The following is a 27,531-nucleotide window of genomic DNA, read 5'->3' as shown; positions in this document are numbered from 1 at the left end:
CCACACCATCCCCACTGTGAAACATGGTGGTGGCAGCATCATGCTGTGGGGATGCTTTTCTTCAGCAGGGACAGGGAAGCTGGTCAGAGTTGATGGGAAGATGGATGGAGCCAAATACAGGGCAATCTTGGAAGAAAACCTGTTAGAGTCTGCAAAAGACTTGAGACTGGGGCGGAGGTTCACCTTCCAGCAGGACAACGACCCTAAACATACAGGCAGGGCTACAATGGAATGGTTTAGACCAAAGCATATTCATGTGTTAGAATGGCCCAGTCAAAGTCCAGACCTAAATCCAATTGAGAATCTCTGGCAAGGCTTGAAAATTGCTGTTCACAGACGCTCTCCATCCAATCTGACTGAGCTTGAGCTATTTTGCAAAGAAGAATGGGCAAAAATTTCAGTCTCTAGATGTGCAAAGCTGGTAGAGACATACCCCAAAAGACTTGCAGCTGTAATTGCAGTGAAAGGTGGTTCTACAAAGTATTGATCAGGGGGGCTGAATACTTTTGCATGCCACACTTTTCAGTTTTTTAGTTATAAAAATATTTGAAAACCGTGTATCATTTTCCTTCCACTTCACAATTGTGCACTACTTTGTGTTGGTCTATCACATAAAATCCCAATAAAATACATTTACGTTTGTGGTTGTAATGTGACAAAATGTGGAAAAGTTCAAGGGGTATGAATACTTTTGCAAGCCACTGTAGATAGTGTTCTTAAAGATAGCGGAGTCAGTGGTTATGGTGAGAAGGCGGGAACGGGGAACCGAATGTGGATGATCAGCTCTGATCACAGTGAATAGCGGTGCTACTCCTGCACCTATTGTCGATTGTCTATTGTCTAATTTTTTAAAGCTAATTAGATATTACAATTTCTCATATGTGGAGGAATATCTGTTATAGAGCTCCCTGCTGTCCTGAAGGATTGATATTGTGTGGTGACTGTGGATTTACATAACCTGCATAATAGCCATTCAAATTATAGAATTTAACTCTTATGGAATTTATGTGGATGAAAATATGAAAATAATGCAAAAGAAACAACAATTGTCTTTTTTTTCCCCCAACTTTCATTTTGTGATGCATACGCAGGGAATGTGGCAGGTTTTTTTCAATGTAGGTTAGTTTTTCTGTTTAGCAGCATTTTTTCCCCCAAGAGTTTTTCATACTCTCAAGATGTTTGAAACCAGGCCAGCAAGTTTAAATGCAAATTTTAAATCTAAACGACCATTGTTATATAAGATATGTAATTAAACTCTCTTACCTATATTTGATATGCATTTTAAAGTGTCTCCATGCACAGCCTCTGGCCAGTTAAGAGATTATCTTGTGTCTGTTCTGAAGAAGGGTCCAGAGATGAGCAACGGCTTATCCCACTTAGGCTACTGCCAGGGCCGGGTTTTAATGGAATTCACCTACGACAGCACCTGCGACAACACCTGCGTCAATCTACGACAACCTACAACAATAAAAATTGGCGCCACTGTCACTGAAAAATTCGCAACATGTTGAAAATGTTGTGGCAGTCGCCTGTAGCTGCCCAAAAAATTGCCTAAGTGGGACAGGCCCATAACTCCAGCATTTTGTGTCTACCATAAGGGATTACTCAGTCTATTTCCAATGCTAAATCTCTTAAGAGGCTCCTCTGCCATGATGCAGCAGTTGTGGTACTCATTACTGGTGAGAAAATAACATCCCACAGGAACAAATCTCCACTTATGACATGGGATTCAATGGGAACAGGGATTTGCATTATGGAAAATGATGATGCGGACAGTTCTCTTGGAATGCAACGCCTCCATAATATGTGAGTTGCCTGTATTTAGATACAGTTTAATCATTAGCTTTGCACATATCTCATTTTAAGGTTGTTTTGATGTTATCTTCAGCCTATTTGCTTTTTCTGTTGCCCTTGCCACTTTGACCAGTGAGCCAAGCCATTTTTTTCCTAATTCGTTGGTTTTTGTTCAATTTCATCATATTGTTGTGTCATGCAAGCTTCATTGATGGAAGCTAAGTACTGTATCCCTTTATGTTTCCTTGAGGGAATTGGAGCATGTGCGCATTTCAGCTTGAACGCTTCTTTCCAATGATCTTTAAAATTGTTTCATTAATCCGACTGGTGTAATTATAGAACTTGACTGTCTATAATTAAACTAATTGACAATTTAGTCTATTTTTCCTTCTTGTGACTGACAGAACCAGGAGGGAATGTGAAAGCAAAAGAAAAGTCTAAGGAAAAAGGTATTTTGCTAAAGATCAAGTAATAACCTGAGTTGAATTGGATTTGTGAAGGCATGCAATGCATGAATATTCCTTTTAATGATGAAATGCATCTTCCATCATTGACCCGTTTCATATTATGCTACATTTTCAGGGTGCAATAAACTGTTACATGAACATTTTTGCACGTATTTTTTAAGTTTGAACTATTGGAAGAACTGACAAATCTTACATAGGGTTAATTTAAAAATAATGGGGAAATGCTTTACCAAATTGTCTTTGTTTGATTATTCAGTCGAGCAGTAGTGTCAAGCAGCATATCTTTAAATGTATAATGTTATGAAGAAACAAACCAGTAATTTCAGTGACCAGTAATTTCAGATTAAAGGAACATAAGTAATCAATTAATAAGCAGATCAAAATAAAATGTATATAAACAATGATACAAAAGGTTTAATATGGAGAGTTCATATGGAAATGCAGAAAACATGTTGTAAAGCAGGAAAATATGGCTCTAAAGTACTAATGTAGGCACAATATGTAATTTTGAAGTCTTTTTAAACTTAGATGACCAAAAGAGAGCTGAAAATAGAAATAAACAACCTAGAAATTATGATTTGAGCACAAGAGTGTGTGTGCGGGATTGAAAAAGTATGAAATAATTTTGCAGATGGTGAAGATGGCTATCAAATATTACACCGTGATGTTGATTAGTTGGGTAAGTGGGATGAAGAAAGGCTAATGAAGTTCAATGCAGATATGTACTCAGTGAATTTTGGGAGGCCAAATCAGGGCAGGAACTTAACAGTTAACAGTCCAGCCTTGGGGAGTGTTGTAGAGGGATCTAGTAGTTCAGTTAAACAATTCTGTGAAAGTGGTATCACAGCTAGATAGGGTGGTAAAGAAGGCTTTTGGTACATTGACCTTCATCAGTCAGAGTATTGAGTATTCAAGTTGGGATGTTATGTTACAATTGTAGAAGTTGTTGGTGGCAGCACATTTGAATTATTTTGTTCAGTTTTGGTCACCCTGCTAAAGGAAGGGTGTCATTAAGTTGGAAAGAGTGAAAGGAAGATTTCCAAGGATGTTGCCAGGACTCCAATTCCTGAACTGTAGGTAGAGGTTGGGCAATCTAGGACTTTATTCCTTTGCATGAGGCCACGGGGTGATCTCATAGAGGTGCATAAAATCTTGAGAGGAATTGATTGGTTGAATGCACAGAATCTTTTTTCCAGAGTAGGGAAATCAAGAACTAGAGGACATGGAGTAAAGGTGAGGGTAAAGATTTAACAGGAATCAACCTTTTCACTTGGAGAGTGGTGGGTATATGGAATGAGCTGACTGAGGAGATAGTTGAGGCAGGTGTTAGAAGAACACTTCATAGATGCATGGATTGGAAATGTTCAGAGACATATTGGACCAAATGCAGGCAAATAGGAATAGTTTAGAATGGATATCATGGTCGACTTGGTCCAAAGGGCCTGTTTCTGTGCTCTTTAACTCTTAAGTGGACTAATTACAATGAAAGATCCATTCTTAATGATGTAGGATGTGCTCCAATGTTACCGAATCATTTATCGCAGAAATAGAAACTAGCCTACCACATCCATTACAATCATCATGTACCTAACTACACTAATCAAATTTTTTTGCACATAATCTATAGCCTTCAATGTGCAGTCAATTCAAGTTCTCATCCAGATACCTACTAAATGTTGTACCACTACCTGCCTTCACCATTCTCTTGGGCAGCGTGTTTCAGATTCCAACCACCTCTGGGTGAAAATAGTTCTTCCACTGATCTCATCTCATCCCTACCCTGAATCTATGCCCTCTAGAGTCACAGAGTGATACAGTGTGCAACAGGCCCTTCGGCCCAACTTGCCCACACTGACCAACATGTCCCAGCTACACTAGTCCCACCTGCCTGCGCTTGGTCCATATCCCTCCAAACCTGTCCTATTCATGTACCTGTCTAACTGTTTCTTAAACATTGGGATAGTCCCAGCCTCAACTACCTAATCTGGCAGCTTGTTCCATAGACCCACCACCCTTTGTGTGAGAAAGTTACCTCTCAGATTCCTATTAAAATCTGTTTTCTACAATCTACCTGATCTCTTCATAATCCTGAAATCTTCTATCAGGTCGGCTTTCAACCTCCTCTGCTGTAAGGAAAAGAAACCCAGCCAACCCAGTCTCTCCTCATGACTGAAACGCACCATCTCGGGCAACATGGTAGTGAATAGAGATCCTGCCTTATCCGCTGAGTTACTCCAGCATTTTGTGTCTATTATAGTGAATCATCTTTACATGATTTCCAATCCAATCATGTCCTGCCTATAGTATGACAACCAAATCTGGATGCAGTAATCCAGCTGTGGCTTAATCAATGTTTCATAAAGTTTACCTTAACCTCCTTGCTCTTGCATTCTGTGGTGACCTGGGAGAGATTTTGTGAAGTATTGCTTCTTGTTATCCAAGGCTTAAGGATACCAATAAATAATAACAATTCAGAAAAAAATGGTTCATTGCAGGCTGACAACTGTGAGTATACTTATCATTCTTCAAGTTCTTGTAAAACAGTACACTTATTTCGCTGTGAGCAAAACAAAAAAATATTGGTACAATAAACTTTAATACCTTAGTAAAAATAGTTTTATGGAAAAAAAAGGGCAAGATTATTTTTCCGCAAAAGTGTCTTTTTAATTTAGAGATACAGCATGAAAACAGTTCATGCCTACCATTGATAGATAGATAGATAGATATAGATAGATATAATTTTATTGCCACACAACCAGGGTCGGTGGAATTTGGGTTGTGTGGCAATAGTGAATATTGATCACCCCTATACTTGTTCTATGTTATCCCACTTTTGCATCGTACACACAAGGGGCAATTTCCAGAAGCCAATTAATCTCCTAATTCCCACATCTTTGGAATGTGGGAGGAAACCGGAGTACGTGGAGAAAACCCACAGTCACAGGGAGAGTGTACAAACTCTGCAGCACCCATTGTCAGAATTGAACACAGGTCTTTGCTTTTGTGAGGCAGTAGCTCGAGTGCTGAGCAACTTTTTAAAAATAAATAATATCCCTAGTTAGTTGTGGTTTGTCCATGGTATGAATGGCAAATAGATTACAAATTAGAATAATAGGTCGTGGTTAGAGGATTTTAAATTGGAATGGTTAGAGGGAATGTTGTATTAGGAGCCTAATGAATTGCTGCTGCTTCTAATTTGCATTAATAGTTTTGTGCTCGCAGTTAAAGTAAAGGATGTTTATATTTTAATATACTCATGAATGTTGTGATGTGCATAGGAGGGGAAATGGTCTGCCTTCACTATTAAGAGTCTTCTTCTTCTTGCATGTGGCGTGCACAGCCTAAAGTTGTCGGACAACTTGTTCTATTTGATCTTATTTGATTGTGCACGCCGGGTTGATTGCATTTGTCGAAACAGGGCGGACCACGTGAAGGTTGCAATCTCCCACCCCTCTATTAAGAGTCGTAATAAGTTTGACAATTATTTTGGCTTTTCTAACTTCCAACTTGGAAATAATGTTGTGAGCCACTGTTAATGTATAGTGTGAAATCCATAAATTCTTCAAAATTACCAGATACACCAGAGGGACCTATCACGTCAAGAACTGAAATAAGTTCTTGATGTGCACTAATCGGTGTATGAACTGCCCATGTTTCTTGGATGGCCTAAACTATGTCAAATGAGTTTCCATATCAGTAAATGACAGATTTCTAGAATAATAACTATTTCTGAAAACAATTTTGGGGAACTTAAATATTTCTTCAAAGTGCGACAACAAGGCTCAAGCAAAAAATGTCTAAGATTGTCAAGATTGATAAAGAGATAATACATAGCCTGAAGAAAGATCCTGACCCGGAACGTTGCCTGTCCATTCCCTCCATAGATGCTGCCTGACCTGTTGATTACCTCCTGCGTTTGTTTTTTGATCAAGATTCCACATCTTATGTCTCCACATTATACTTGGAACAAGGCAATTTTGCCCTTTTACTTAAATTAACCCAATTTTTTATTAAAATACTGAATGCGGTGTTTTGTACTAATTGCAGTGTTTGCATTTCAAGTTGTGCACCTACTTTCTGTGAGATCACAAATTAGAATTTGCCATGTAATTGTTGATTGCAAAAAGAGGAATGTATTTGGAGCATGTCTGCATTACTTAGCAATATGGATGCTGCTTGATTTGACAGGGCAACATTCCAAATACTGATTTACTCTTTGTAGTAAAGAGAAAATTTAGTTTAACAATAACATTTCCTTTGGCATTGTGCAAAATGGGTAAAAAGTTATGCAACTATTTAAATCAGGACATAATATCAACATTATTGTTTAAAAATGTTAGAAGTTAAGAAAGTCAAGCGCCTTTAGGACTTGAAGGATTCTATCTACTCCAGGATATTAAAAATAAATCAGAACATCACAGGTCTCCATTATTTAAGAAAAGTTGAGAACAGAAATCACAAACATGTCAGTTTAACATCATATATAAGAATATTACTGAATTCTATCAAAGACATTTCGACAAGTATTTGAGATATGAACCAGAGGAATATTTAATATAACTGTGTCCCCGTTTTGGCAGTATGATGTAGTCTTGAAGTTTAAATATACTTAAAGTGTACTTGCTTGGAAACCTTACGTTTATTAAAAACAATTTTACGAATGGAGCATGTTGCACAAGCATAGCAAGAATTTGAAAATACAAAAGTCATGGCATAGTTATGCAAGGAAAGAGGAAATTAAATACTAACTCTAATGGAATAGACATGATCCACAGTCGAGATTACAAAAAAGACTAAGAAACAAAAGGACAAATGTATCAGCCCTATTGTGACTTTTTTTTTAAATCCCTTGATTCCCTAAATGTGAGAAAAATCTTTCAAACATTCTTGAATATTCATAGCAACCGAACATCCAGTTGAACAAATTGTTTCTCGTATCAGTCATGAATATTTGACCACTTTATTTTTAGGCACTGATGTTTTTAAAGAGGCTTTGTGCCATTACTGGGAAGTGAACACTATCCTGAAAAAACGTAGTGCTTTGTTTTATCTCCAACTAGATTTTATTTTGTTTTCTGCAAAATGAATTTTGTAGTAGTCTTGAGAACTTTTCCAAGAATAACACAAATTCCATGTATTCTATCAAATTGTTTTAATATCTCATCCGTAATTGTATCCAATGTTCCTTCCACCTCACTGTGGAAGTTTGCTCAGTGCAAATGCAGTGTGTTGCTGTGGACATGATGATGCATCATGCTGATAGCAACTAGTATTGGGAACTCAGTGTTTACCACTGTTTAAACCTGTGGATGAGATCGAAAATAAATTATTTGGTTACAGTGTATTTTCTTTTAAAGATCATTAGATTTATTTCTGCTGGCAAAACTTAGAGAGGCAGTTTTGAATTTCTATTCCATACTTCTTTACGAAGTATTTCATCAAGACACAGCTCAATGAAATAAAACCATAATCCATGATTATATTTTTTGATGTTAATATGCCTAGCATGATTGTGTGAATGCTGATTGTGCACAGTAAAGTTTGCGGGAATTCTAATTCTTTATCACATCTGTTCCAAACTAAAATAAAGGTTGTCTTGCTGCTTTCATTTTAACATTATCTGAATTTGACAATCTACACACTAATTTAAAAAATATATATTTTAAGTTAAATTTCCTCCCTTCCCCTTTGTATTTGCAATGTGTTGTATCCCAAAAAATTATTTCGACATATTTAGAGCTTAGGTTCTCATAACCTCATGACACCCACTTCAAATTTATAAATGTTGCATACGCACGCACATTTACATCCATCGTGTATCTGTGAATCTAAGCTGCTTTTGTCGGAGTCAAAATGTTCCTTCAATTAAATTTTCCTTTTTCGTTCATAATTTGATTTTTCTTGAAATAAGTGAAGGAAGTGTTGCGAGAGCTAAAAAAGGCAAAAGAGAAACCCGAAACAAAGAAAGCTAAGCGACCCAAACCTTCAAGAATTGCTGAGGAAAAGTCCAAGAAATCAAAGAAAGAAAAGGTAGAGTTGAAAACGGTGAAAAAGGAAAAGCCTGAGCGGAGTTCTGAAATGAGGAAAAGGGGGCATGAGAATGAGAAGACAACGGCCAAGGTTGAGAAAGTGAAAGCAAAGGAAAAATCAGAGTCCTTGCAAGAGAAATTTAAAAAGTTCTTTCAAAAATTTAAAGTTGAAAAAAATGTGCAAGTGAAAGCTAAAGAGGAACCCAAGGTGGTCAAGGTTAAGTCTATCAATAAAGAAAAAATAAATAAATAAAATATGATCACGAAAAACTGATTAATCAAGCTTTGTGGACCGGTACTGTGACAGCAGTCCAGTAGCTCTCTCCCTAATAATATACGCCGTACCTTTGTTGGTTTAACTGTCTCAATTGCAAATAATAGCGCTTTTCTTTCATAGACTTGAGCAAAAGTGATAAAACATTTTCCCAAGTATACTATCATCCTGATAGCAACATTGTGGTAGTATTGTATTACTCGTAACATGGTGAAAGTGAACTACTGTAGGTATTTAGTAAATGCACCATTTCCTTAGTGTGTTAGTAAAGTTATATTGTATATTGCTGCTTTTTAATGTTGTGTATAGTAGTTTTTAAATATGTTCCTTGAATGATTTTCTCTGAATTTGTACAGATCCCATTCAAACATTATTTATAAAGCAAATTATATCTTGACATCTGTGATCTACCTTTTAACTTTTTAGAAACACCCTGTTTATTTGCATTGCACTTAAGCAGCTTGTACTGTAATCTGGATTTTTGGCTTTGCATTTTTCTTTTTAATTTCATGGTAGCCAGAGGAGAGGATTACAAGCTGTTTTGGATTGATTCAAAAGTGTTCTTCATTCTTGTCCTGGTATTAATTAGTTGTATTGTTGAAATTCACTATTTTTCTGTACAAACTAAAGGGAATCGGGGATTTCCAGAAAATAATTGAATACATTTAAATCTTACGATTTGCTCTGGTTCTCATTCTTTCCTCCTCTGTTGTCTCTTATTTTAGCTTTGATGAACATTGTAATGCTTTCTGTGCCAGTGGTACCACTGCATCTTAGATTTCACCTCCCTTATTGGAATTAATGTCAATTTTATTAAATTGGACGGCTGAAAACCACAATGACTGTGTTTCTTTCTCTTCCACCTCTCCTCCCAGAAATAAATTCAGCCACCTGTTGTTTGGATTTTAAAAAAAAATAATTTTGGGGTGCCAATTGGTGCTGCCGAACATCTGAATAAAGTTGCAAGCTGTGTAATCATGTACATCAATTTAATATATATTACTCTCAGTGAAGAGATAATGATGGTAAGAAGCCTCAGCCCCAGTGAATGCCAGACTATGTGCAGAAATGATTGCAGATCCAGCAAGTATGCAATTTAAATAGGAAAGCACTGGAAAGACTTGGCATGTTGGGTAACATTTGTGGGTATCAACCCTAACCAATGTTTTTCATCTAACCATGCAACAAAACTGATCTGAATCTGTCCAAATGTCCTTTAAACGTTGTTATTATACTTGCCTCAACTACTACCTCTGGCAGCCCATTGCCTATACCCACCATCCTCTGTGTTCCTATTAAATCTTTCCCCTATCAATTTAGTTCTTTATTCATCTCCTCTGGGGGAAAAAGATTCTGTGCGCTCACTCTATCTGTTCCCCTCATGATTGTATACACCTTTATAAGATCACCCCATAGCCTCCTAGCTTGCACAACCTCTTCCAGTAGCTCACACAGTCACGGGCGGGGGGAGGGGTGGGAGTGTGGCGGGGGGGGGGAGAGAGCTCGGGGAAAAGACGGGAGAAGAGCCATGGGGGAGATGCGGTATCACGGGGGAGGGGGGCAGGAGGCAGCGAGGGGGACCAAAGTGGTTGGGGGTACGATGGGGACTCACAACGGGCTCTGGTTGCTTCGCCGGTCGTTCTCTTCCGCCGGGAATCTCTGCTTTCCGTGTGGCGAAATCGGCGCCATCTCTGACTCGGCGCTGGCTGGGTCGGGTCGGGTCGGGCCGGGCCGGCTCATCCAGAGCCTCCCGCAGCTGCAGTAAAGACGCAGGGGGGGAGAGAGCTCGGGGTGTGTGTGGGCAGGGGGAGGGTTGTGAGGGGTGTTTAGATGGGAGGGGTGTGTGGGCAGGGGGGGAGGAGAGAGCTCGGAGAAAAGACGGGGGAAGAGCCTTGGGGAGAGTACGGGGGGAGGGGGGCAGAAGCCAGCGAGGGGACCAGAGGGGAAGGGGTTGGGGTTGCGATGGAGACTCACAGCGGGAGCACGGCTTGTGGACAGCCCCACCTCCGAGGATTTATTCTCCAGCTGGTGCCGGAAGGGGCGTTACGTTCCTGGTGACTGACAGACAAGAAAACCAATCTGCTGATCTCACGCTTTTTTAAACCGTCATAACTTTTATAATCTTCCACTGATCGGAACACAATTTGGTGGCTTGGAGCGGAGGAGAACGGTGAGTAAGGTGGCGAGTAATCCTAGCGATATAGGGGAGCGTTTTTGCGCAAATTTTAATGCACGCAGGCCGGAAGTGGTCAAGATGAGAGTTTTAGTAATAGGATAGATAGACAGACAGACTGACTTATTAGAGAGGGCACAATACTGGACCTCCTCTTGGGGTTTTACTCTCCAGAGATGCTGCCTGTCCCGCTGAGTTTTTCCAGCATTTTGTGCCTACCTCCTCTTTGGGGATGGTTAGGGCAGGTGACTGTCAGTGGGGGAAAACATTTTGAAATCAATGGTTATTATTCTATACATTTTATAGATATGGAGAAATATAGGATTGGCCCACAAGTTAAGGCATTAGCCTAGAATGTTCAAAGTCGTTTGGGACTGTCAGTTTGCACGTAAAGGGCTGGCTCACCTGTGTGAGGCATAAGGTGAGATATTAAGAGTACAGGGGCAGCATCATCCTGATAGGGTGAAAAATAAGGCTGACAAGTTTAGCAAAACCTGGTTGACAAGAGATGTTGTCAGAAAACAGAAGGCATGATCCTGAGGCAGTCAGAATCAAGCAAATCCCTCCTCGAGTGTATGAAGTGTAGGAGGACAAAAAGAAGACAAAATGGAGTTGAAAAGCAGGATAAAGGAAAATCTCAAGGGATTCAACAGATATATTAGAGTAAAAAGGTGGTGAGGGAAAAAATGAGTTCCTTTAAAGTTCATCATGGTTTTCTTTGTGTGGAGCCACAGGAGAAAAATAAGAGATACTAAATTAATACTTCTCATCTGCTTTTACTGAGAAAAAGCAGATGACAAATCTACTAAGGAATTGAAGCTTGGAAGTTGTGATATCTTAGATCAGATATGAATTACCAAAGAGGCTGTTTAACAGCGCATTAAGGGGGATAAATCTCCAGAGCCTGACCAAGTAAAATCTTGCATCCTGTGAGAACTTAGGGAGGAAATTCCAAAGGCCTTTGTAGAAATTTCCATTGGTGTTGACCACAGGTGAAGTTCCAGAAAACTGAAGTGTGACTAATCAGGGCTCTCACTTAACTTTTTTTCCCTGTTGCCAGCCGGCAACCTCGGCAGCTTTTTAGGTTGCCAAATGACAGTTTAGGTGGTCATTTAAGACGGCTTGCATGACGCGTGCGGTAATGTGCTCGGACGAAGTGCGTAGTTACCAGTCGGAATTATGGTCAATGAAGCATTCACATATTATTTCTGCTTCAAATAAACTCGCAAACTAAACATATTCACCGATCAAGACATGATATATACCACAATGACATGCAGCAAAATTATAATACAGTATCTCAACTCTTTTTACACGTTGCAATTAATGCAATTTCTATGATCTCTTTCCAATTCCAAACAAAAATCTGGTTGGATTATTCAGCGTATGATCAACCTCGGTGAGATCAAGTGCAGGCTTGGCGATCGCTTCGCACAAACCTCCACTCAGTTCGCAATAACCAACCTGATCTCCCGGTGGATCAGCACTTCAACTCCCCCTCTCATTCCGAATTCGACCTTTCTGTCCTGGGCCTCCTTCATAGCCAGAGTGAGGCCCACTGCAAATTGGAGGAACAGCACCTCATATTTTGCTTGGGTAGTTTACACCCCAGCTGTATGAACATTGGCTTCTCCAGTTTCAGGTAGTCCTTGCTTTCTCCCTCCTTCCCCTCCCATCCCCAGCTCTCCCACAGCCTACTGTCTCCGCCTCTTCCTTTCTTTTTCCCACCCCTCCCAACATCAGTCTGAAGAAGGGTCTCGACCTGAAACGTCACCTATTCCTTCGCTCCATAAATGCTGCCTCACCCGCTGATTTTCTCCAGCTTTGTCTACCAACGGGATCCCACCAGTGGCCACATCTTCCCATCTCCTTCCCTGTCGGCTTTCCGCAGAGACTGCTCCTTCCGTAACTCCCTGGTCAATTCGTCCCTTCCCACACAAACCACCCCCTCTCCTGGCACTTTCCCTTGCAACCGCAGGAAATGCTACACTTGTCGCTTTACCTCCCCCCTTGACTCCATTCAAGGACCCAAGCAGTCTTTCCAGGTGCGGCAGAGGTTCACCTGCACCTCCTCCAACTTCATCTATTGCATCCGCTGCTCTAGGTGTCAGCTGCCCTACATCGGTGAGACAAAGTGTAGGCTTGGCGATCGCTTCGCCCAACACCTCCGCTTGGTTCGCAATAACTAACCTGCTCAGCACTTCAACTCCCCCTCCCATTCCGAATCCAACCTTTCTGTCCTGGGCCTCCTCCATGGCCAGAGTGAGGCCCACTGTAAATTGGAGGAGCAGCACCTCATATTTCGCTTGGGCAGTTTGCACCCCGGCTGTATGAACATTGACCTTCAATTTCAGGTAGTCCCTGCTTTCTCCTCTGCTTCCCAGGTCTCCCTCAGCCCACTGTCTCTGCCTCTTCCTTTTTTCTCCCCCCCCCCCCCCCCCGCACCCTCACATCAGTCTGAAGAACAGTCTCGACCCGAAAGGTCGCCTATTTCCTTCGCTCCATGAATGCTGCCTCACCTGCTCAGTTTCGCCAGCATTTTTGTCTACCCATTCACACAAGTTCTGTTAGCCCACTTTCCTCACCCACTCCCTACACATTAGGGGCAATTTTACAGAGACAAGTTAGCCTACAAAGCCAATGCGTCTTTGGGATGTGGGAGGAAACCCACATGCTTGCAGGGAGAATGTGCAACACAGTGCCCGAGAACAAGATCAAACTCAGATCTCTGGCGTGTGAGGCAGCAAGTCCACCAGCTGTGCCACTATATTTTATTTTCCAACACACAAAAAATTATACGTTGATAACTTTGGTTACTAAAAAAAAAAGGAAACTATTCATTTTCAGTCTTAAATCTCTTAAGTGACGCTATGTCCCCCTTTACAGCTGCTGTATGTTTTAATTCAGTTCAAGACTATGGGACAGTACATTGGCCATAAACTGCCAGAGACCCGGAATTGATCCTGAATATGGGTGCTGTCTGTATGGAGTTTTGGTTTCTCGTTTATAGCATTGTTTACAGAGTACTATGTTTACATATTCTGTTGTGCTGCTGCAAGTAAGGATTTCATTGTTCTATCTGGGTCGTGAGAGAATAACACACTCTTGACTCTTGACGTACGTCGCTAATGTGTGGGATAGAACTAGTGTACGGGTGATCGGTGGTTGGCGTGGACTCGGTGGGCCGAAGGGCCTGTTTCCATGCTGTATCTTTAAATTAAACTAAAAACACTAAAACCAGAAGAAATCTAAAGAAGGGTCTCTACCCGAAACGTCACCCAATTTCTTCTATCCAGAGATGCTGCCTGCTCCACGGAGTTCCCCCGCACAATTAAAGCATGGAATAGTCTTCACTCTACCACAGGTACCCAACCAGACGCAACTAAATTTAAGGTGGCTCTTTTTTCCCAAGAACCCTTTTTTGTTTAAGTCCAAGTCAAGAGTCAAGAGAGTTTTATTGTAATGTGTCCCAGATAGGACAATGAAATTCTTGCTTGCTGCCGCACAACAGAATATGTAAACATAATACAGAACAGGAGATAAAAGTTCAGTGTGCCTATATACCATACACCATATATATACACAATAAATAAACAGATAAAATGCAATAGGCCGTTATTTTTCAGAGTTTGGTGGTGGTAGGTCCACCAGTTTAAATTCCATTTGGAATATTTTTGGAGGTCCAGGAATCCAAGAAGCAAGAGTTACTCCAGCTCCGGGCAATGATTCTGTGTTGGTTTTCAGCGGTCGTGGTGAGGCAGCAACTGGACAGCAATGGCGTCCAGATCCCCCACAATGCAAAGGGAGGAAGAAAGTGGCTGACGCCAACGGCAGTTGCCGTGGCAGTGCGCATGTGCAGGCCGATGGTTGTGCTGGCCGTGGTTGTGCGTATGTGCAGGGGGAGGATGTGCAGAGCATGGCAGTGCGCATGTGTAAGGCGGTCTGCCATGCCGAGCCGAGACCCGAGAGCCGGACACGGATGGCGGCGGAGACGGAGAGTGACAGAGAGAGAGATAGAGAGGGGCCCCACTCAGAATTAAATGATAGTTGTCCCGGGTGCTTGCCAAGCGGGGCAAAATGGCATGGCTTTTAGGTTGCCCGGAGGCACTGTAGATTGTCATTGGCACCCGGGCAACCACTAATTTCGAGCCCTGCTAATGTTGTGCGGCTATTCAAGAATGGCAGCAAGAACAAGCCAGGGTAATACAGGCCAGTGATGGGAAGTAACTGGCATAATGTATACGCTTTTATAGATTCCTCTGGCAGATCATTCCATATAAGGACTACCCTCTGCCATTCCATACAGGGACTGACCATGGAGGGCATTATTTGGGGATAGGATCCACAAGGAATCTTTCTCTGAGAGAAGTGGAGAGAAGTGATTAGGCATGGACTGATTTGAAACATAGAAAAATAGGTGCAGGAGTAGGCCATTCGGCCCTTCGAACCAGCACCTCCATTCAACATGATCATGGCTGATCATCCAAAATCAGTATCCCGTTCCTGCTTTTTCCCCATATTCCTTCATTCCTTTAGCACTGAGAGCTAAATCTAACTCTCTCTTGAAAACATCCAGTGAATTGGCCTCCACTGCCTTCTGTGGCAAGTGAATTTCACAGATTCACATCTCTATGGGTGAAGATGATTTCCCTCATCTCAGTCCTATATGGCCTGGTGACCCCTGGTTCTGGGCTCCCCCAACATCGGGAACATTTTTCCTGCATCTAGCCTGTCCAATTCTTTAACAATTTTGTGTGTTTCTATAAGATCACCTCTCGTCCATCTAAATTCCAGTGAATACAAGCCCAGTCCACCCATTCTTTCATCTAATGTCAGTCCTGCCATCCCAGGAATTAACCTGGTTAACCTATGCTGCACTCCCTCAATAGCAATAATGTCCTTCCTCAAATTAGGAGACAAAAATTGCACATAATACTCCAGGTGCGGTCTCCTAAACTCAAATCCTCTCGCAATGAAGGCCAACATGCCATTAGCTTTCTTCACTGCCTGCTGTACCCACATGCTTATTTCTAGTGACAAGCACACTCAGGTCTTGTTGCACCTCCCCTTTTCCTAATCTGATACCATTTGGAAAATTACCTTCCTGTTCTTGCCACCAAAGTGGATAACCTTACATTTATCCACATTATACTGCAACTGCCATGCATCTGCCCACTCACCCAAGGTGTCGCGATTCTGCTGTTGGAATAACCAAAGTCTCACACCATGTTTAAGGTCCAAAGACTTTATTAATATTACAACATAGGTGACTCCATACTAGCACGTTACTCTATAATGCCCCTGTCCCACTTAGGAAACCTGAACGGAAACCTCTGGAGACTTTGCGCCCCACCCAAGGTTTCCGTGCGGTTCCCGGAGGTTGCAGGTGGTTGCCAGAGGTTGCAGGTAGTGGAAGCGGGTAGGGAGACGGACAAAAACCTCCGGGAACATCCGGGAACCGGACGGAAACCTTGGGTGGGGCGCAAAGTCTCCAGAGGTTTCCGTTCAGGTTTCCTAAGTGGGATATGGGGCATTAGTGTGAGAACAAGGCAGTGAAGCTTTCTGTTAAACTAGTGGGCGTAACTACAAGCTATGACTCATAACATGAGTGACACTGATCTACATACTTCCACTTAAAGAATTAAACATCAATACAAAACAATTAACTAAGTAAGGCATTGATAATAAACTGGAGGAAAGTCAAACATAGCCCGGGTACTTCGTGACCAGCAGAGTGTCCCAAGACCTTTGTGTGAGCGTCAACCATTTCAGCAATGCGACAGGGGTTTTCAGCAGTCTCTAGAGCAGGGGTTCTCAACCAGGGGGGAATTCCCCCCAGGGGGGGATTTCAGGTTTTCGGGGGGGGAATTGGGACCACAGATTAGCAAACTCAAACTGTTAGAGTGTTGATCTTTTTATTGCCTTTGAGGCTGACAATCTTGGAAAGGATGGGGGGGAATGACATTCTGACATATGGTGAAAGGGGTGCATGGGGCAAAAAAGGTTGAGAACCACTGCTCTAGAGTAAGGTCAACATCCCACAGTAACTCATCACGTAATTTATCATTACGGATGCCATAAACCAGACGGTCACGGACAAGGCTGTCACATATATCCCTGAAATCGCATCGATTGGCAATGTGCTTCAGTGCACTGACATACATCTCCACAGGTTCTACCTGTCTCTGGCTTCGGGAAAAGAACAAATGCCGCTCCATGGCTAAGTTGTTTTGAAACTCACATAACTGTCGGAATTTGCGTAGTAAGCAGTCAGGGTCTCTGAGCAATCTGGACACCAGCCGGGTCAAATCTAGCCACTTCATAGCGAAATTTTCTGGCACGACGAGCAGCTTGTGTGCCTGCCAGATTAAGCAGAATTGATGCTCGAACACCGGGAGCAGCAGTAGGGTGAGCTGCTTCAATGTAAATTGAGAAATCCTCGTCAAATACGCGCCACCGTTCTGCAAGATCCTCATCAAATACCGGGATAGGGAATCTTATCTGGACGAACAACTAGAATTGCCTCGGGGTCAATGGTGATCGTGTACCTGACAGGCAACCTGCCCAGCTTATCGTCAAATAATATCTTGTATTGTGTCAAGATTTGTTGTCTAAAGTCACAGGCTGTAGTCAGGTGACAAACAGAAAGAGAAAACACCCATGTCTTGACATGCATTGACACCCAGTAGAGACGGCACATTTTCACGAACCACATAGAAACTCAGGTTGTAGACACGTGAGTTAAGACAGCAGCGTAACTCAACGACCGATAGGGTGCACTAGTCCTCCTGCAAATGGGACAAGGGAGGCAGCCGTTGGAATAACAATCTCTGTTTTTTGTAACTTTCTAAACACAGCAAAGCACATGACATTGCACCTGGCCCCCGAATCAACTTTCAGATAAAGAATCTTGCCATTAATGAGCAAAACAACCTTGGGGTCCAGTTGTTTATGCATTAAATCAGACAAGGAATGTACATTCACGTCAAAACATTCGCCAGCAGCCTGCAAATCCGTGGGAGCTGGTTGAGAGCACTGGTTTTCGCCGGATCAGTTTTTAGGCCGTCTTTAGTAAACACATGACCTAAGTATTTCACCTCATTTACCCTGAATTTTCATTTTTGAGGGTTCAGCTTGAGGTTGATAGCCTCGGCCCGATCCAGGACCTTTGTCAGATTAGCATCGTGTTCTTCGTGATTATCATCCCACTTCTGACACCATGTTGTGATTCTGCTGTTGGAATAACCAAAGTCTCACACCGTGTTTAAGATCCAAAGACTTTATTAACATTACAGCATAGGTGACTTCATATTAGCACGTTACTCAATAAGTATGTGAACAAGGCAGGGAAGCTTCCTGTTAAACTAGTGGGTGTAGCAACAAATTATGACTCATAACATGAGTGACACTGATATACTGAGCGATTCACCAGGATGTTACCTGGGCTTGCGGGGTTTAGTTATAGGGAGAGGCTGAATAGGCGTGTAGTGTAGGAGGTAAAAGGATGGCCTTTCTGAGGTAAATCCAGCCTTTTTCCCAGGGAAGAGGATTCTAAAACTGGAGAGCATATGTTAACAGTGAGGTGAGAGAGATTTTAGAGGGATTTTCAACAACCTTTCCACACAGAGGGAAGTCTATATGGAATGAGCTGCCAGAGGAATCTATAAATGTGTATACTTTTACGACTTTCAAAAGACATTGAACATATATATGCATAGGAAGGATTTGGAGGGAAAAGGAACCAAATACAGGTAAATGGGACTAGCCCGATATGCCATCCTGGATGGTATGGACAAGGTGAGCCGAAGAATCTGTTTCCATGCTGTACAGCTCTGAATCTCTTACTCTCCCATTCCTTTAAAGTATGTTCCTGGTCCTCATCAACAGTATATCATCTGACTTGATCATCAGCAAAATCACAAAGATATAAGTGTGCATGGGTACAGCTCATCAAATTATTTTGTTGATCTAGTATACTACGTATACTTCCTATACCTGTGGTTTTGTTTTGCTGGTTTTCCATTATTTGCATATCCCTGGTCTCAAATTTAAGTTACAGCATTTTGGATAAGAAGTGTTATAGGTAGACCGGACCTCTGAGAACACCTTGTGTTCGCTGCAAGATGTTTGGGGGAATTGCAGATGGACACAAAATGCTGGAGTAACTCATTGGGACAGGCGAGAGAAGGAATGGGTGACATTTACGGTCTAGAGTTCTATCTCTAGAGTTCTATCTGGAGAGAAGGAATGGGTGACATTTACGGTCTAGAGTTCTATCTCTTCTTCAAACTGAAGAAGGGTCTCGACCCGAAACGTCACCCATTCCTTCTCTGCAGAGATGCTGCCTGTCCCGCTGAGTTACTCCAGCTGTTTGTCTCGTCGGTTTTTTCCTATACATTTGGGGAATTATAAATGTTGGCCCTCAATAAAATAGTGCAACAGCAACTCTATACCACACAACTATAGTTAGGGCTGGTGAGCAGAAGCAGGAAATTGGGGAGATGTCAAACAAATTTTTATTGCTAGAGGTGGAATTTGGGTGTTGATGGCAGATTTCTCATCTCTAATTCCTCTTGGTAAGGTTCTAATTAACTGCTGCCTTCAACTACTGTAGTCCTACTGATGTGCTGTGCTGCCAATGATGAGGCATTTAGGATTTAAATCCAATAATGACGAAGGAAAGGCAATATATTTTCTAGTCACCCATTGTGCATGATTAGAAGGCAACATGCAGATGATGGTATTCCCATACACTTAAAGCCTTTATCCTTTTGTGATGGGATAATTGGGAAGTACAGGTGCATTATCCCGAATGTATAACCACATTGCACTTTGTAGATGGTACAAACTACAGCCATTATATCAAGGTGGCAACAATATATCAAGGTGAAACTGAATGTTAAGGGTATTGGGTTAGGTACCATTCAAACAGACACACATGTCCTGGATACTGTTGAGCTTCTTGATTATTGCAATTGAAGAGTATTCCATCACTCTCATGATGCTTCTTCAGACTGATGGACCCAAAATGTCATCTGATCTGCTGAGTTCCTCTGATTTTTACTGTAGACTTCAGCATCTGCAGCCTCTTGTGGCTCCAATCTTCCGATGTGCTGTTTAAATGGGGAAAGGGTTTTGGTACATGAGCAGGCAAGACAGTTACCTAAGAGAAACCAGCTCCTGGCAAAAGTATTTGTTATTGGACCTATGAATTTCTGGTCATTTGCGATCCCAGTGGACTCCGTAATTGTGAAACCATTGAAGGTAGGTAATTAGACTTTCTCTTGTTAGCAATGACAATTGCCTTTGGGTCTTACGTTAAGGGTGTTACTTGCCATTTATCTGCCCATGCCTGAATGAGACCATAGTGCATTGTTCACCATGCACTGATACATTTGCTGAGGAGTTGCAAATGTAATTGGTCATTGTACAATCATTATAAACATTCCAACTTCAGAACATATGAAAGGAAGGTGATTTGTTAAACAGTTGGGCCTAGGACACAACCCGGAGTAATGTTCTTTTGGCTGCGATAATGGACCTCTGAAAACTAGAGAGGTGTTATGCTTTCCATTTGAGTGCTTTCCTCTGGTTCTCCTTTGATCGGGACTTCTTGATGATATGCTCAAAAGCTATCTTAATATCGAGGGCGCTCAGCATCACTTCACCTCATCTCACCTTCGATATTTGACTCCATGTTTGGAGTAGGCAATGATGGTCTCTGGTGCCAAATGCTCTAAGTGAAACTAAAGCTGGATATCTGCGATCAGGTTATTGGTGAGTAAGTGTAGCTTGATAGCACTGTTGATGATGCCTTCAATCACTTTGCAGATTTCTGAGAGTAGACTGAGTGATTGAGTGGTTATTAACTGGTTGGAGTTAAACAGAATATGCCTGGGTAATCGTCCATGTTGTCTGGTCGATGCCAATGATGTAACTGTACTAAAACAGCTTGGCTGATGCTGCAGCTTGTGCTGGACATTGGCCTAAAGTATTATAGTCTGGATAGCATCTGATCCTATAACCTAGGCTGCATTTGGTGCTCTCGGCTTTTTCTTTATATCACATGGAGTGAATAAAATTGATTGAAGATTTGGTTTCTATGATGGTAGTAATCTTGGACGGGAGTGGCGCCTGGGAGACACATTTTCTGTATGTTATAATAAAGTCATAAAGTACGGAAACTAGCCCATTGGCCAAACTCGTCCATGCTGACTAAGATGCCCATCTAAGCTAGTCCCAGTTGCCTGCTCATAGCCCATATTCCTCTAAACCTTTGCAATCCATGTCCCTATCCAAATGTTTTTTAAGCATTATTGTGCCTACCTTAACTATTTCCATTGACAGCTAGTTCCATGTACCCACCACTCTCGGTGTGAAAAAGTTGTCCTTCAGGTTCCTCCCTCACCTTAAACCTTTGGCCTCTAGTTTTTGATTCCCCTACTCAGAGTAAAAGGCTGTATTCATCCTATCTATTCCCCTTAAATTTCATACACCTCTATAAGATCACCCCCCAGTCTCCTGTGCTCCAGGGAATATACTTCTGTCAGGTCCCCTCAACCTCCAATGCTTCACAGAAAACAATTCAAGTATGTTCAACCTTAGCTAATACCCTCTAATCCAAGTGACCCCTTCCAGGGCTCGAAATTAGCGGTTGCCCGGGTGCCAATGACCACCCAAACCTAAATGCCGAGCCATTTTGCCGGCTTGGCACTGCAGATACTGGTTTACACCAAAGATAGACACGAAAAACTGGAGTAACTCAGTGGATCTGGCAGCATCTCTGGAGAAAAGGAACGTGACGTTTTGTGTCGGCGGCGAAGACATAGTGCGGAGCAAAGATACGGGGGTGTGGGATGACGAAGGGTCGGAACGAATAACGGGCCCCGCACAGCAGTGGCCGCGACAGCGGCAGCGATAGCGGCTCCACCTCCTCCAGCTCCCCGCCCGCCCGCCCTGATAGCGGCCGCTGCTTACCAATTCGCTAACGGCGATACCACTATCAAAACAAACCCTCCCGCACACCGAGGCCGGGTGGAGGGACGGAGGGGGAGGCCTCCTTCCGCCGACTGAAGCAGCTGCACCGCTCGGCCCTGCACCTTCTGTTGGCTGGCGGAGGAGGGGAGGCAGTGGCGAGGAGATCCCTACTGCCTCCCCCTTTGGCGGCAGCACTTGGCGGTGGACAGGGACGGCCAAGGTAGCAGGGCGATGTTGTCCGAGGAGCGCTGACCTTCCTTCCTCCCCACCTCCCCCCCCCTCTCTCTCTCTCTCTCTCTCTCTCTCTCTCTCTCTCTCTCTTGTACACCCCTCCTTATCCTGGGATCCCTCCTCTCCACTGATCCCCATTCCTGCCTCTATTCAGTCCTCACTGACATCCCCTGTGCTCCCCTCCCCAACTACCCCAACCCCCCCCCCCCCCCCCCCCCATCTATTCATCCTGCACTGATCTCCCTGTCCACCTCGCATTGATTCTCCTGCCACCCCACCTTCCCCCATCCATCCTACACTGGTCCCCCAATTCATCCTGTACTCACCCCCTTTCCCATCCATCCTGCACTGCCTCCCCCCATTCAACTTGTACTGATCCCCTCATTCATCCTGTACTGATCCCCTCATTCATCCTGTACCGATCCTCCCGATCCATCCTGTACTGATCCCCTCATTCATCTTTTACTGAACCCCTCATTCATCCTGAACTGAACCCCCCCATCCATCCTGCACAGACCCTCCGATCCACACTGCACTGACCCCCGCCCCCCATTCATCCTGTACTGGTCCCCCATCCATCCTGTAACGATACCCCCATTCATCTTGTAATGATCCCCCATCCATCCTGTAGCGATCCGCGCATTCGTCCTGCACAGACCCTCCGATCCACACTGTACTGACCCCCCCCCCCATTCATCCTGTACTGATCCCCCATTCATCCTGTAGTGAATCCCCCCATTCATCCTGTACTGATTCCCCCCGACAATCCCATACTGATCCACACCATTCAACCCCACTGACATCCCCCGCGCTCTCCCCTCACAATTTTACCAATTCCAACCAACACGCACTAATTCCCCTGCCTCCATCCATCCCGCACCTTGCCTTCTCACCCCACCCCCCTCCCCCCGTCTTCAGAGCGAAAATGCTAGCGTTGCTGGTTAGAGAGGAGATTAACGCAATAGAAAGGAAGGACATTAGCTTGGAGGATGTGGAATCGATATGGGTAGAGCTGCGAAACACTAAGGGGCAGAAAACGCTAGTGGGAGTTGTGTACCGGCCACCTAACAGTAGTAGTGGAGTTGGGGATGGCATCAAACAGGAAATTAGAAATGCGTGCAACAAAGGTAAAACAATTATAATGGGTGACTTCAATCTACATATAGATTGGGTGAATCAAATTGGCAGGGGTGCTGAGGAAGAGGATTTCTTGGAATGTATGCGGGATAGCTTTCTAAACCAACATTTAGAGGAACCAACGAGAGAGCAGGCTATTCTAGACTGGGTATTGAGTAATGAGGAAGGGTTAGTTAGCGGTCTTGTTGTGGGTGGCCCCTTGGGCAAGAGTGACTTTAGGAGGGCACATCATCCGAGGACGTACTCACCTTTGAGGATAAATGGGGATCCTGTGGATAGGGTGAGCTGTTTTAAATATCTGGGAGTCCACATCTCTGAGGATATGACATGGACATCACACGCCGCAGCACTCGTGTGAGTAAGGCAAGGCAGCGCCTTTACCACCTCAGGCAATTGAGGAAATTCAGAGTGTCTCCGAGGATCCTCCAGTGCTTCTACGCAGCGGCTGTGGAAAGCATCTTGTCCGGAAATATTACCATCTGGTTTGGGAATTGCTCTGCCCAGGACAAGAAGGCTCTGCAGAGAGTAGTGCGTTCGGCCGAACGCACTATGGGAACTTCACTCGCTCCCCTGCAGGAACTATACATAAGGAGGTGCAACTCCAGAGCCAATAAAATCATGGGAGACCCCTTCCACCCATGCAACGGACTGTTCCAGCTGCTACGGTCAGGCAAACGCCTCCGTTGCCATGCTGTGAGAACGGAGAGGTTGAGAAGGAGTTTCTTCCCAGAGGCCATTCAGACTGTAAATCTCACCAGGGACTAACTTTACTGAATGTTTTTCCTTCCAATATTTAATATGTAAAAGAATATGTGTGTGTTTATGATTGTGTTTATAGTTTGTTTGGTTGTTTGTTTGTTTGTCTTTTTGCACAAAGTCCGCGAGCTTTGCCACTTTTCATTTCACTGCACATCTCGTATGTGTATGTGACGAATAAACTTGACTTGACTTGCCATAATATGGTTGAGTTCTTCATTAGGATGGAGAGTGACATTGTTAATTCAGAAACAAGGGTCCTGAACTTAAAGAAAGGTGACTTTGAGGGTATGAGACGTGAATTGGCCAACTTAGACTGGCAAATGATTCTTAAAGGGTTGACGGTGGATATGCAATGGAAGGCATTTAAAAACTGCATGGATGAATTACAACAATTGTTCATCCCAGTTTGACAAAAGAATAAATCAGGGAAGGTAGTGCATCCGTGGATAACAAGGGAAATCAGGGATAGTATCAAAACAAAAGATGAAGCGTACAAATTAGCCAGAACAAGCAGCCTACCAGAGGACTGGGAGAAATTCAGAGTCCAGCAGAGGAGGACAAAAGGCTTAATTAGGAAAGGGAAAATAGATTATGAAAGAAAACTGGCAGGGAATGTAAAAACTGACTGCAAATGTTTTTATAGATATGTGAAGAGGAAAAGATTAGTTAAAACAAATGTAGGTCCCTTGCAGTCAGAAACAGGCGAATTGATCATGGGGAACAAGGACATGGCAGACCAATTGAATAACTACTTTGGTTCTGTCTTCACTAAGGAAGACATAAATAATCTGCCGGAAATAGCAAGGGACCGGGGGGTTAAATGAGATGGAGAAACTGAGTTAAATCCAGGTTAGCCGGGCAGTGGTGTTAGGTAAATTGAATGGATTAAAGGCCGATAAATCCCCAGGGCCAGATAAGTTGCATCCCAGAGTACTTAAGGAAGTAGCCGCAGAAATAGTGGATGCATTAGTGATAATTTTTCAACACTCTTTAGATTCTGGAGTAGTTCCTGAGGACTAATGTAATCCCACTTTTTAAAAAGGGAGAGAAAAATGGTGAATTACAGACCAGTTAGTCTAACATCGATGGTGGGGAAAATTCTGGAGTCAGTTATTAAAGATGGGATAGCAGCACATTTGGAAAGTGGTGAATTCATTGGACAATGTCAGCATGGATTTATGAAAGGTAAATCATGTCTGACGAATCTTATAAAAATTTTCAAGGATGTAACTAGTAGAGTGGATAAGGGAGAACCAGTGGATGTGTTATATCTGGACTTTCAGAAGGCTTTCGACAAGGTCCCACATAAGAGATTAGTATACAAACTTAAAGCACACGGTATTGGGGGTTCAGTATTGATGTGGATAGAGAACTGGCTGGCAGACAGGAAGCAAAGAGTAGGAGTAAACGGGTCCTTTTCAGAATGGCAGGCAGTGACTAGTGGGGTACCGCAAGGCTCAGTGATGGGACCCCAGCTATTTTCAATATATATTAATGATCTGGATGAGGGAATTGAATGCAACATCTCCAAGTTTGCGGATGACACGAAGCTGGGGGGCAGTGTTAGCTGTGAGGAGGATGCTAGGAGGCTGCAAGGTGACTTGGATAGGTTGGGTGAGTGGGCAAATGCATGGCAGATGCAGTATAATGTGGATAAATGTGAGGTTATCCACTTTGGTGGCAAAAACAGGAAAGTAGACTATTATCTGAATGGTGGCCGATTAGGAAAAGGGGAGATGCAACGAGACCTGGGTGTCATGGTACACCAGTCATTGAAAGTAGGAATGCAGGTGCAGCAGGCAGTGAAGAAAGCAAATGGTATGTTAGGATTCATAGCAAAAGGATTTGAGTATAAGAGCAGGGAGATTCTACTGCAGTTGTACAGGGTCTTGGTGAGACCACACCTGGAGTATTGCGTACAGTTTTGGTCTCCCAATCTGAGGAAAGACATTCTTGCCATAGAGGGAGTACAGATAAGGTTCACCAGACTGATTCCTGGGATGGCAGGACTTTCATATGAAGAAAGACTGGATAGACTCGGCTTGTACACGCTAGAATTCAGAAGATTGAGGGGGGGATCTTATAGAAACTTCCAAAATTCTTAAGGGGTTGGACAGGCTAGATGCAGGAAGATTATTCCAGATGTTGGGGAAGTCCAGAACTAGGGGTCACAGTTTAAGGATAAGAGGGAAGTCTTTTAGGACCAAGATGAGAAAATCATTTTTTACACAGAGAGTGGTGAATCTGTGGAATTCTCTGCCACAGAAGGTAGTTGAGACCAGTTCATTGGCTATATTTAAGAGGGAGTTAGATGTGGCCCTTGTGGCTAAAGGGATCAGGGGGTATGGAGAGAAGGCAGGGATGGGATACTGAGTTGGATGATCAGCCATGATCATATCGAATGACGGTGCAGGCTCGAAGGGCCGAATGGCATACTCCTGCACCTATTTTCTATGTTTCTATGGAATGCAATCAAATGTGTTTTAAATCCCAATGTTATTATTTGTTTTAATCCATAAAAATGGATTAATTAAATTGTGAACACATGAAACATTAAAACTGTGGAAGTGGAAGAGGGGAGGGAGGGGGAGAGGGGTTGGAGCAGTGGTGGAAGAGGGACAGAGGGGGAAGGGGGTGGGGGAGAGAGGGGAGGGAGGGGGAGGGGTGGGGAGAGAGAGGGGTGGGGGAAGGGGGAGAGTGGGGGGGGGGAGGGGGAGAGGGGTAGGGGGAGTGGTGGAAGAGGGACAGAGGTAGGGGGAAGGGGCGGGGGGAGAGAGGGAAGAGGGGTGGGGATAGAGGGAATGGGGTGGGGGTGAGAGGGATGGAGGTGGGAGGAGGAGGGGTGAGGAGAGGGGAGGGGGAGGAGAGAGGGATGGGGAGGGGGAGAGAGGTGTGGGGGAGGGGTGGAGGGAGGGGAGGAGGGAGATGTGGTAGGGGAGGGAGGGGGAAGAGTGTGGAGGGAGGGGTGGGGGGAGAGAGAGGAAAGAGTGGGATGGGAGAGTGGGATGGGGAGGGGTAGGGGCAGTCCATCTATTCCCTATCACCCCCAATCCTCTTTCTCTATTCCCACACACATGATCACGCGCTTCGACACAGGCTGCGGGGGGGGGGGGGGTGCAAAGGCATATGTAAATGAGATCCATTCCGATTGGACATCAGTGAGGAATGGCATTGTGACATCACACAATGGAATGTGCTGCAACATCAGACGGGGGGGGGGGGGGGAGGCTGGAGCAGAGGCATATATAAATGAATCCATTCCGATTGGACATCTGTGAGCATTGGGCATTGTGACATCACACGATGGAATGTTCACCAGCATTCTATGGTTGGGAGCTGTTTGTTTTTTTTAACATTTTGAAATTTGTGGGGGTGGGGGGGGAAGGATTTTAATTTAAAAATGTGTACATTAAAACGACAAAATTTAATGAGGAGTGGATTTGCGAATGTAAAAGTGAAATCTCTACTGAAATGGAAAACATCTCGGAGTTTCTGTGTGTGATTTTGGCGGACCAAGGAATCAAAGGCCAAAAATCTAATCTGAAAATCTAATCTGAAAATGGAATCTGACATACACCCACAAACACACACACACACACACACACACACACACACACACACACACGGAGTTTTAATATATAGATTGATAGATGAATGATATATGATATGATATGATTATCATAAAATGCC

The 27,531-nt window shown here is 43.4% G+C and overlaps 1 protein-coding gene across 1 annotated transcript in view; it reads left to right on the top strand.

The window, feature by feature from the left end:
* The window catches only part of asph (aspartate beta-hydroxylase), a 223,095-nt gene that overhangs the window by 69,299 nt on the left and 126,265 nt on the right, over positions 1 to 27,531 (top strand). The window contains exons 6-7 of the mRNA XM_033020394.1: positions 2,199 to 2,243; positions 8,173 to 8,541. Of these exons, the coding sequence (XP_032876285.1) occupies positions 2,199 to 2,243; positions 8,173 to 8,541 (414 nt within the window). The remainder of the gene's footprint in view (positions 1 to 2,198; positions 2,244 to 8,172; positions 8,542 to 27,531) is intronic.

This window comes from Amblyraja radiata, chromosome 4 (genome assembly GCF_010909765.2).
Source record: "Amblyraja radiata isolate CabotCenter1 chromosome 4, sAmbRad1.1.pri, whole genome shotgun sequence".
Taxonomy (NCBI): domain Eukaryota; kingdom Metazoa; phylum Chordata; class Chondrichthyes; order Rajiformes; family Rajidae; genus Amblyraja; species Amblyraja radiata.
Note: the sequence above shows the minus strand (reverse complement) of the source record. Positions and strands in the feature narration are given on the sequence as shown.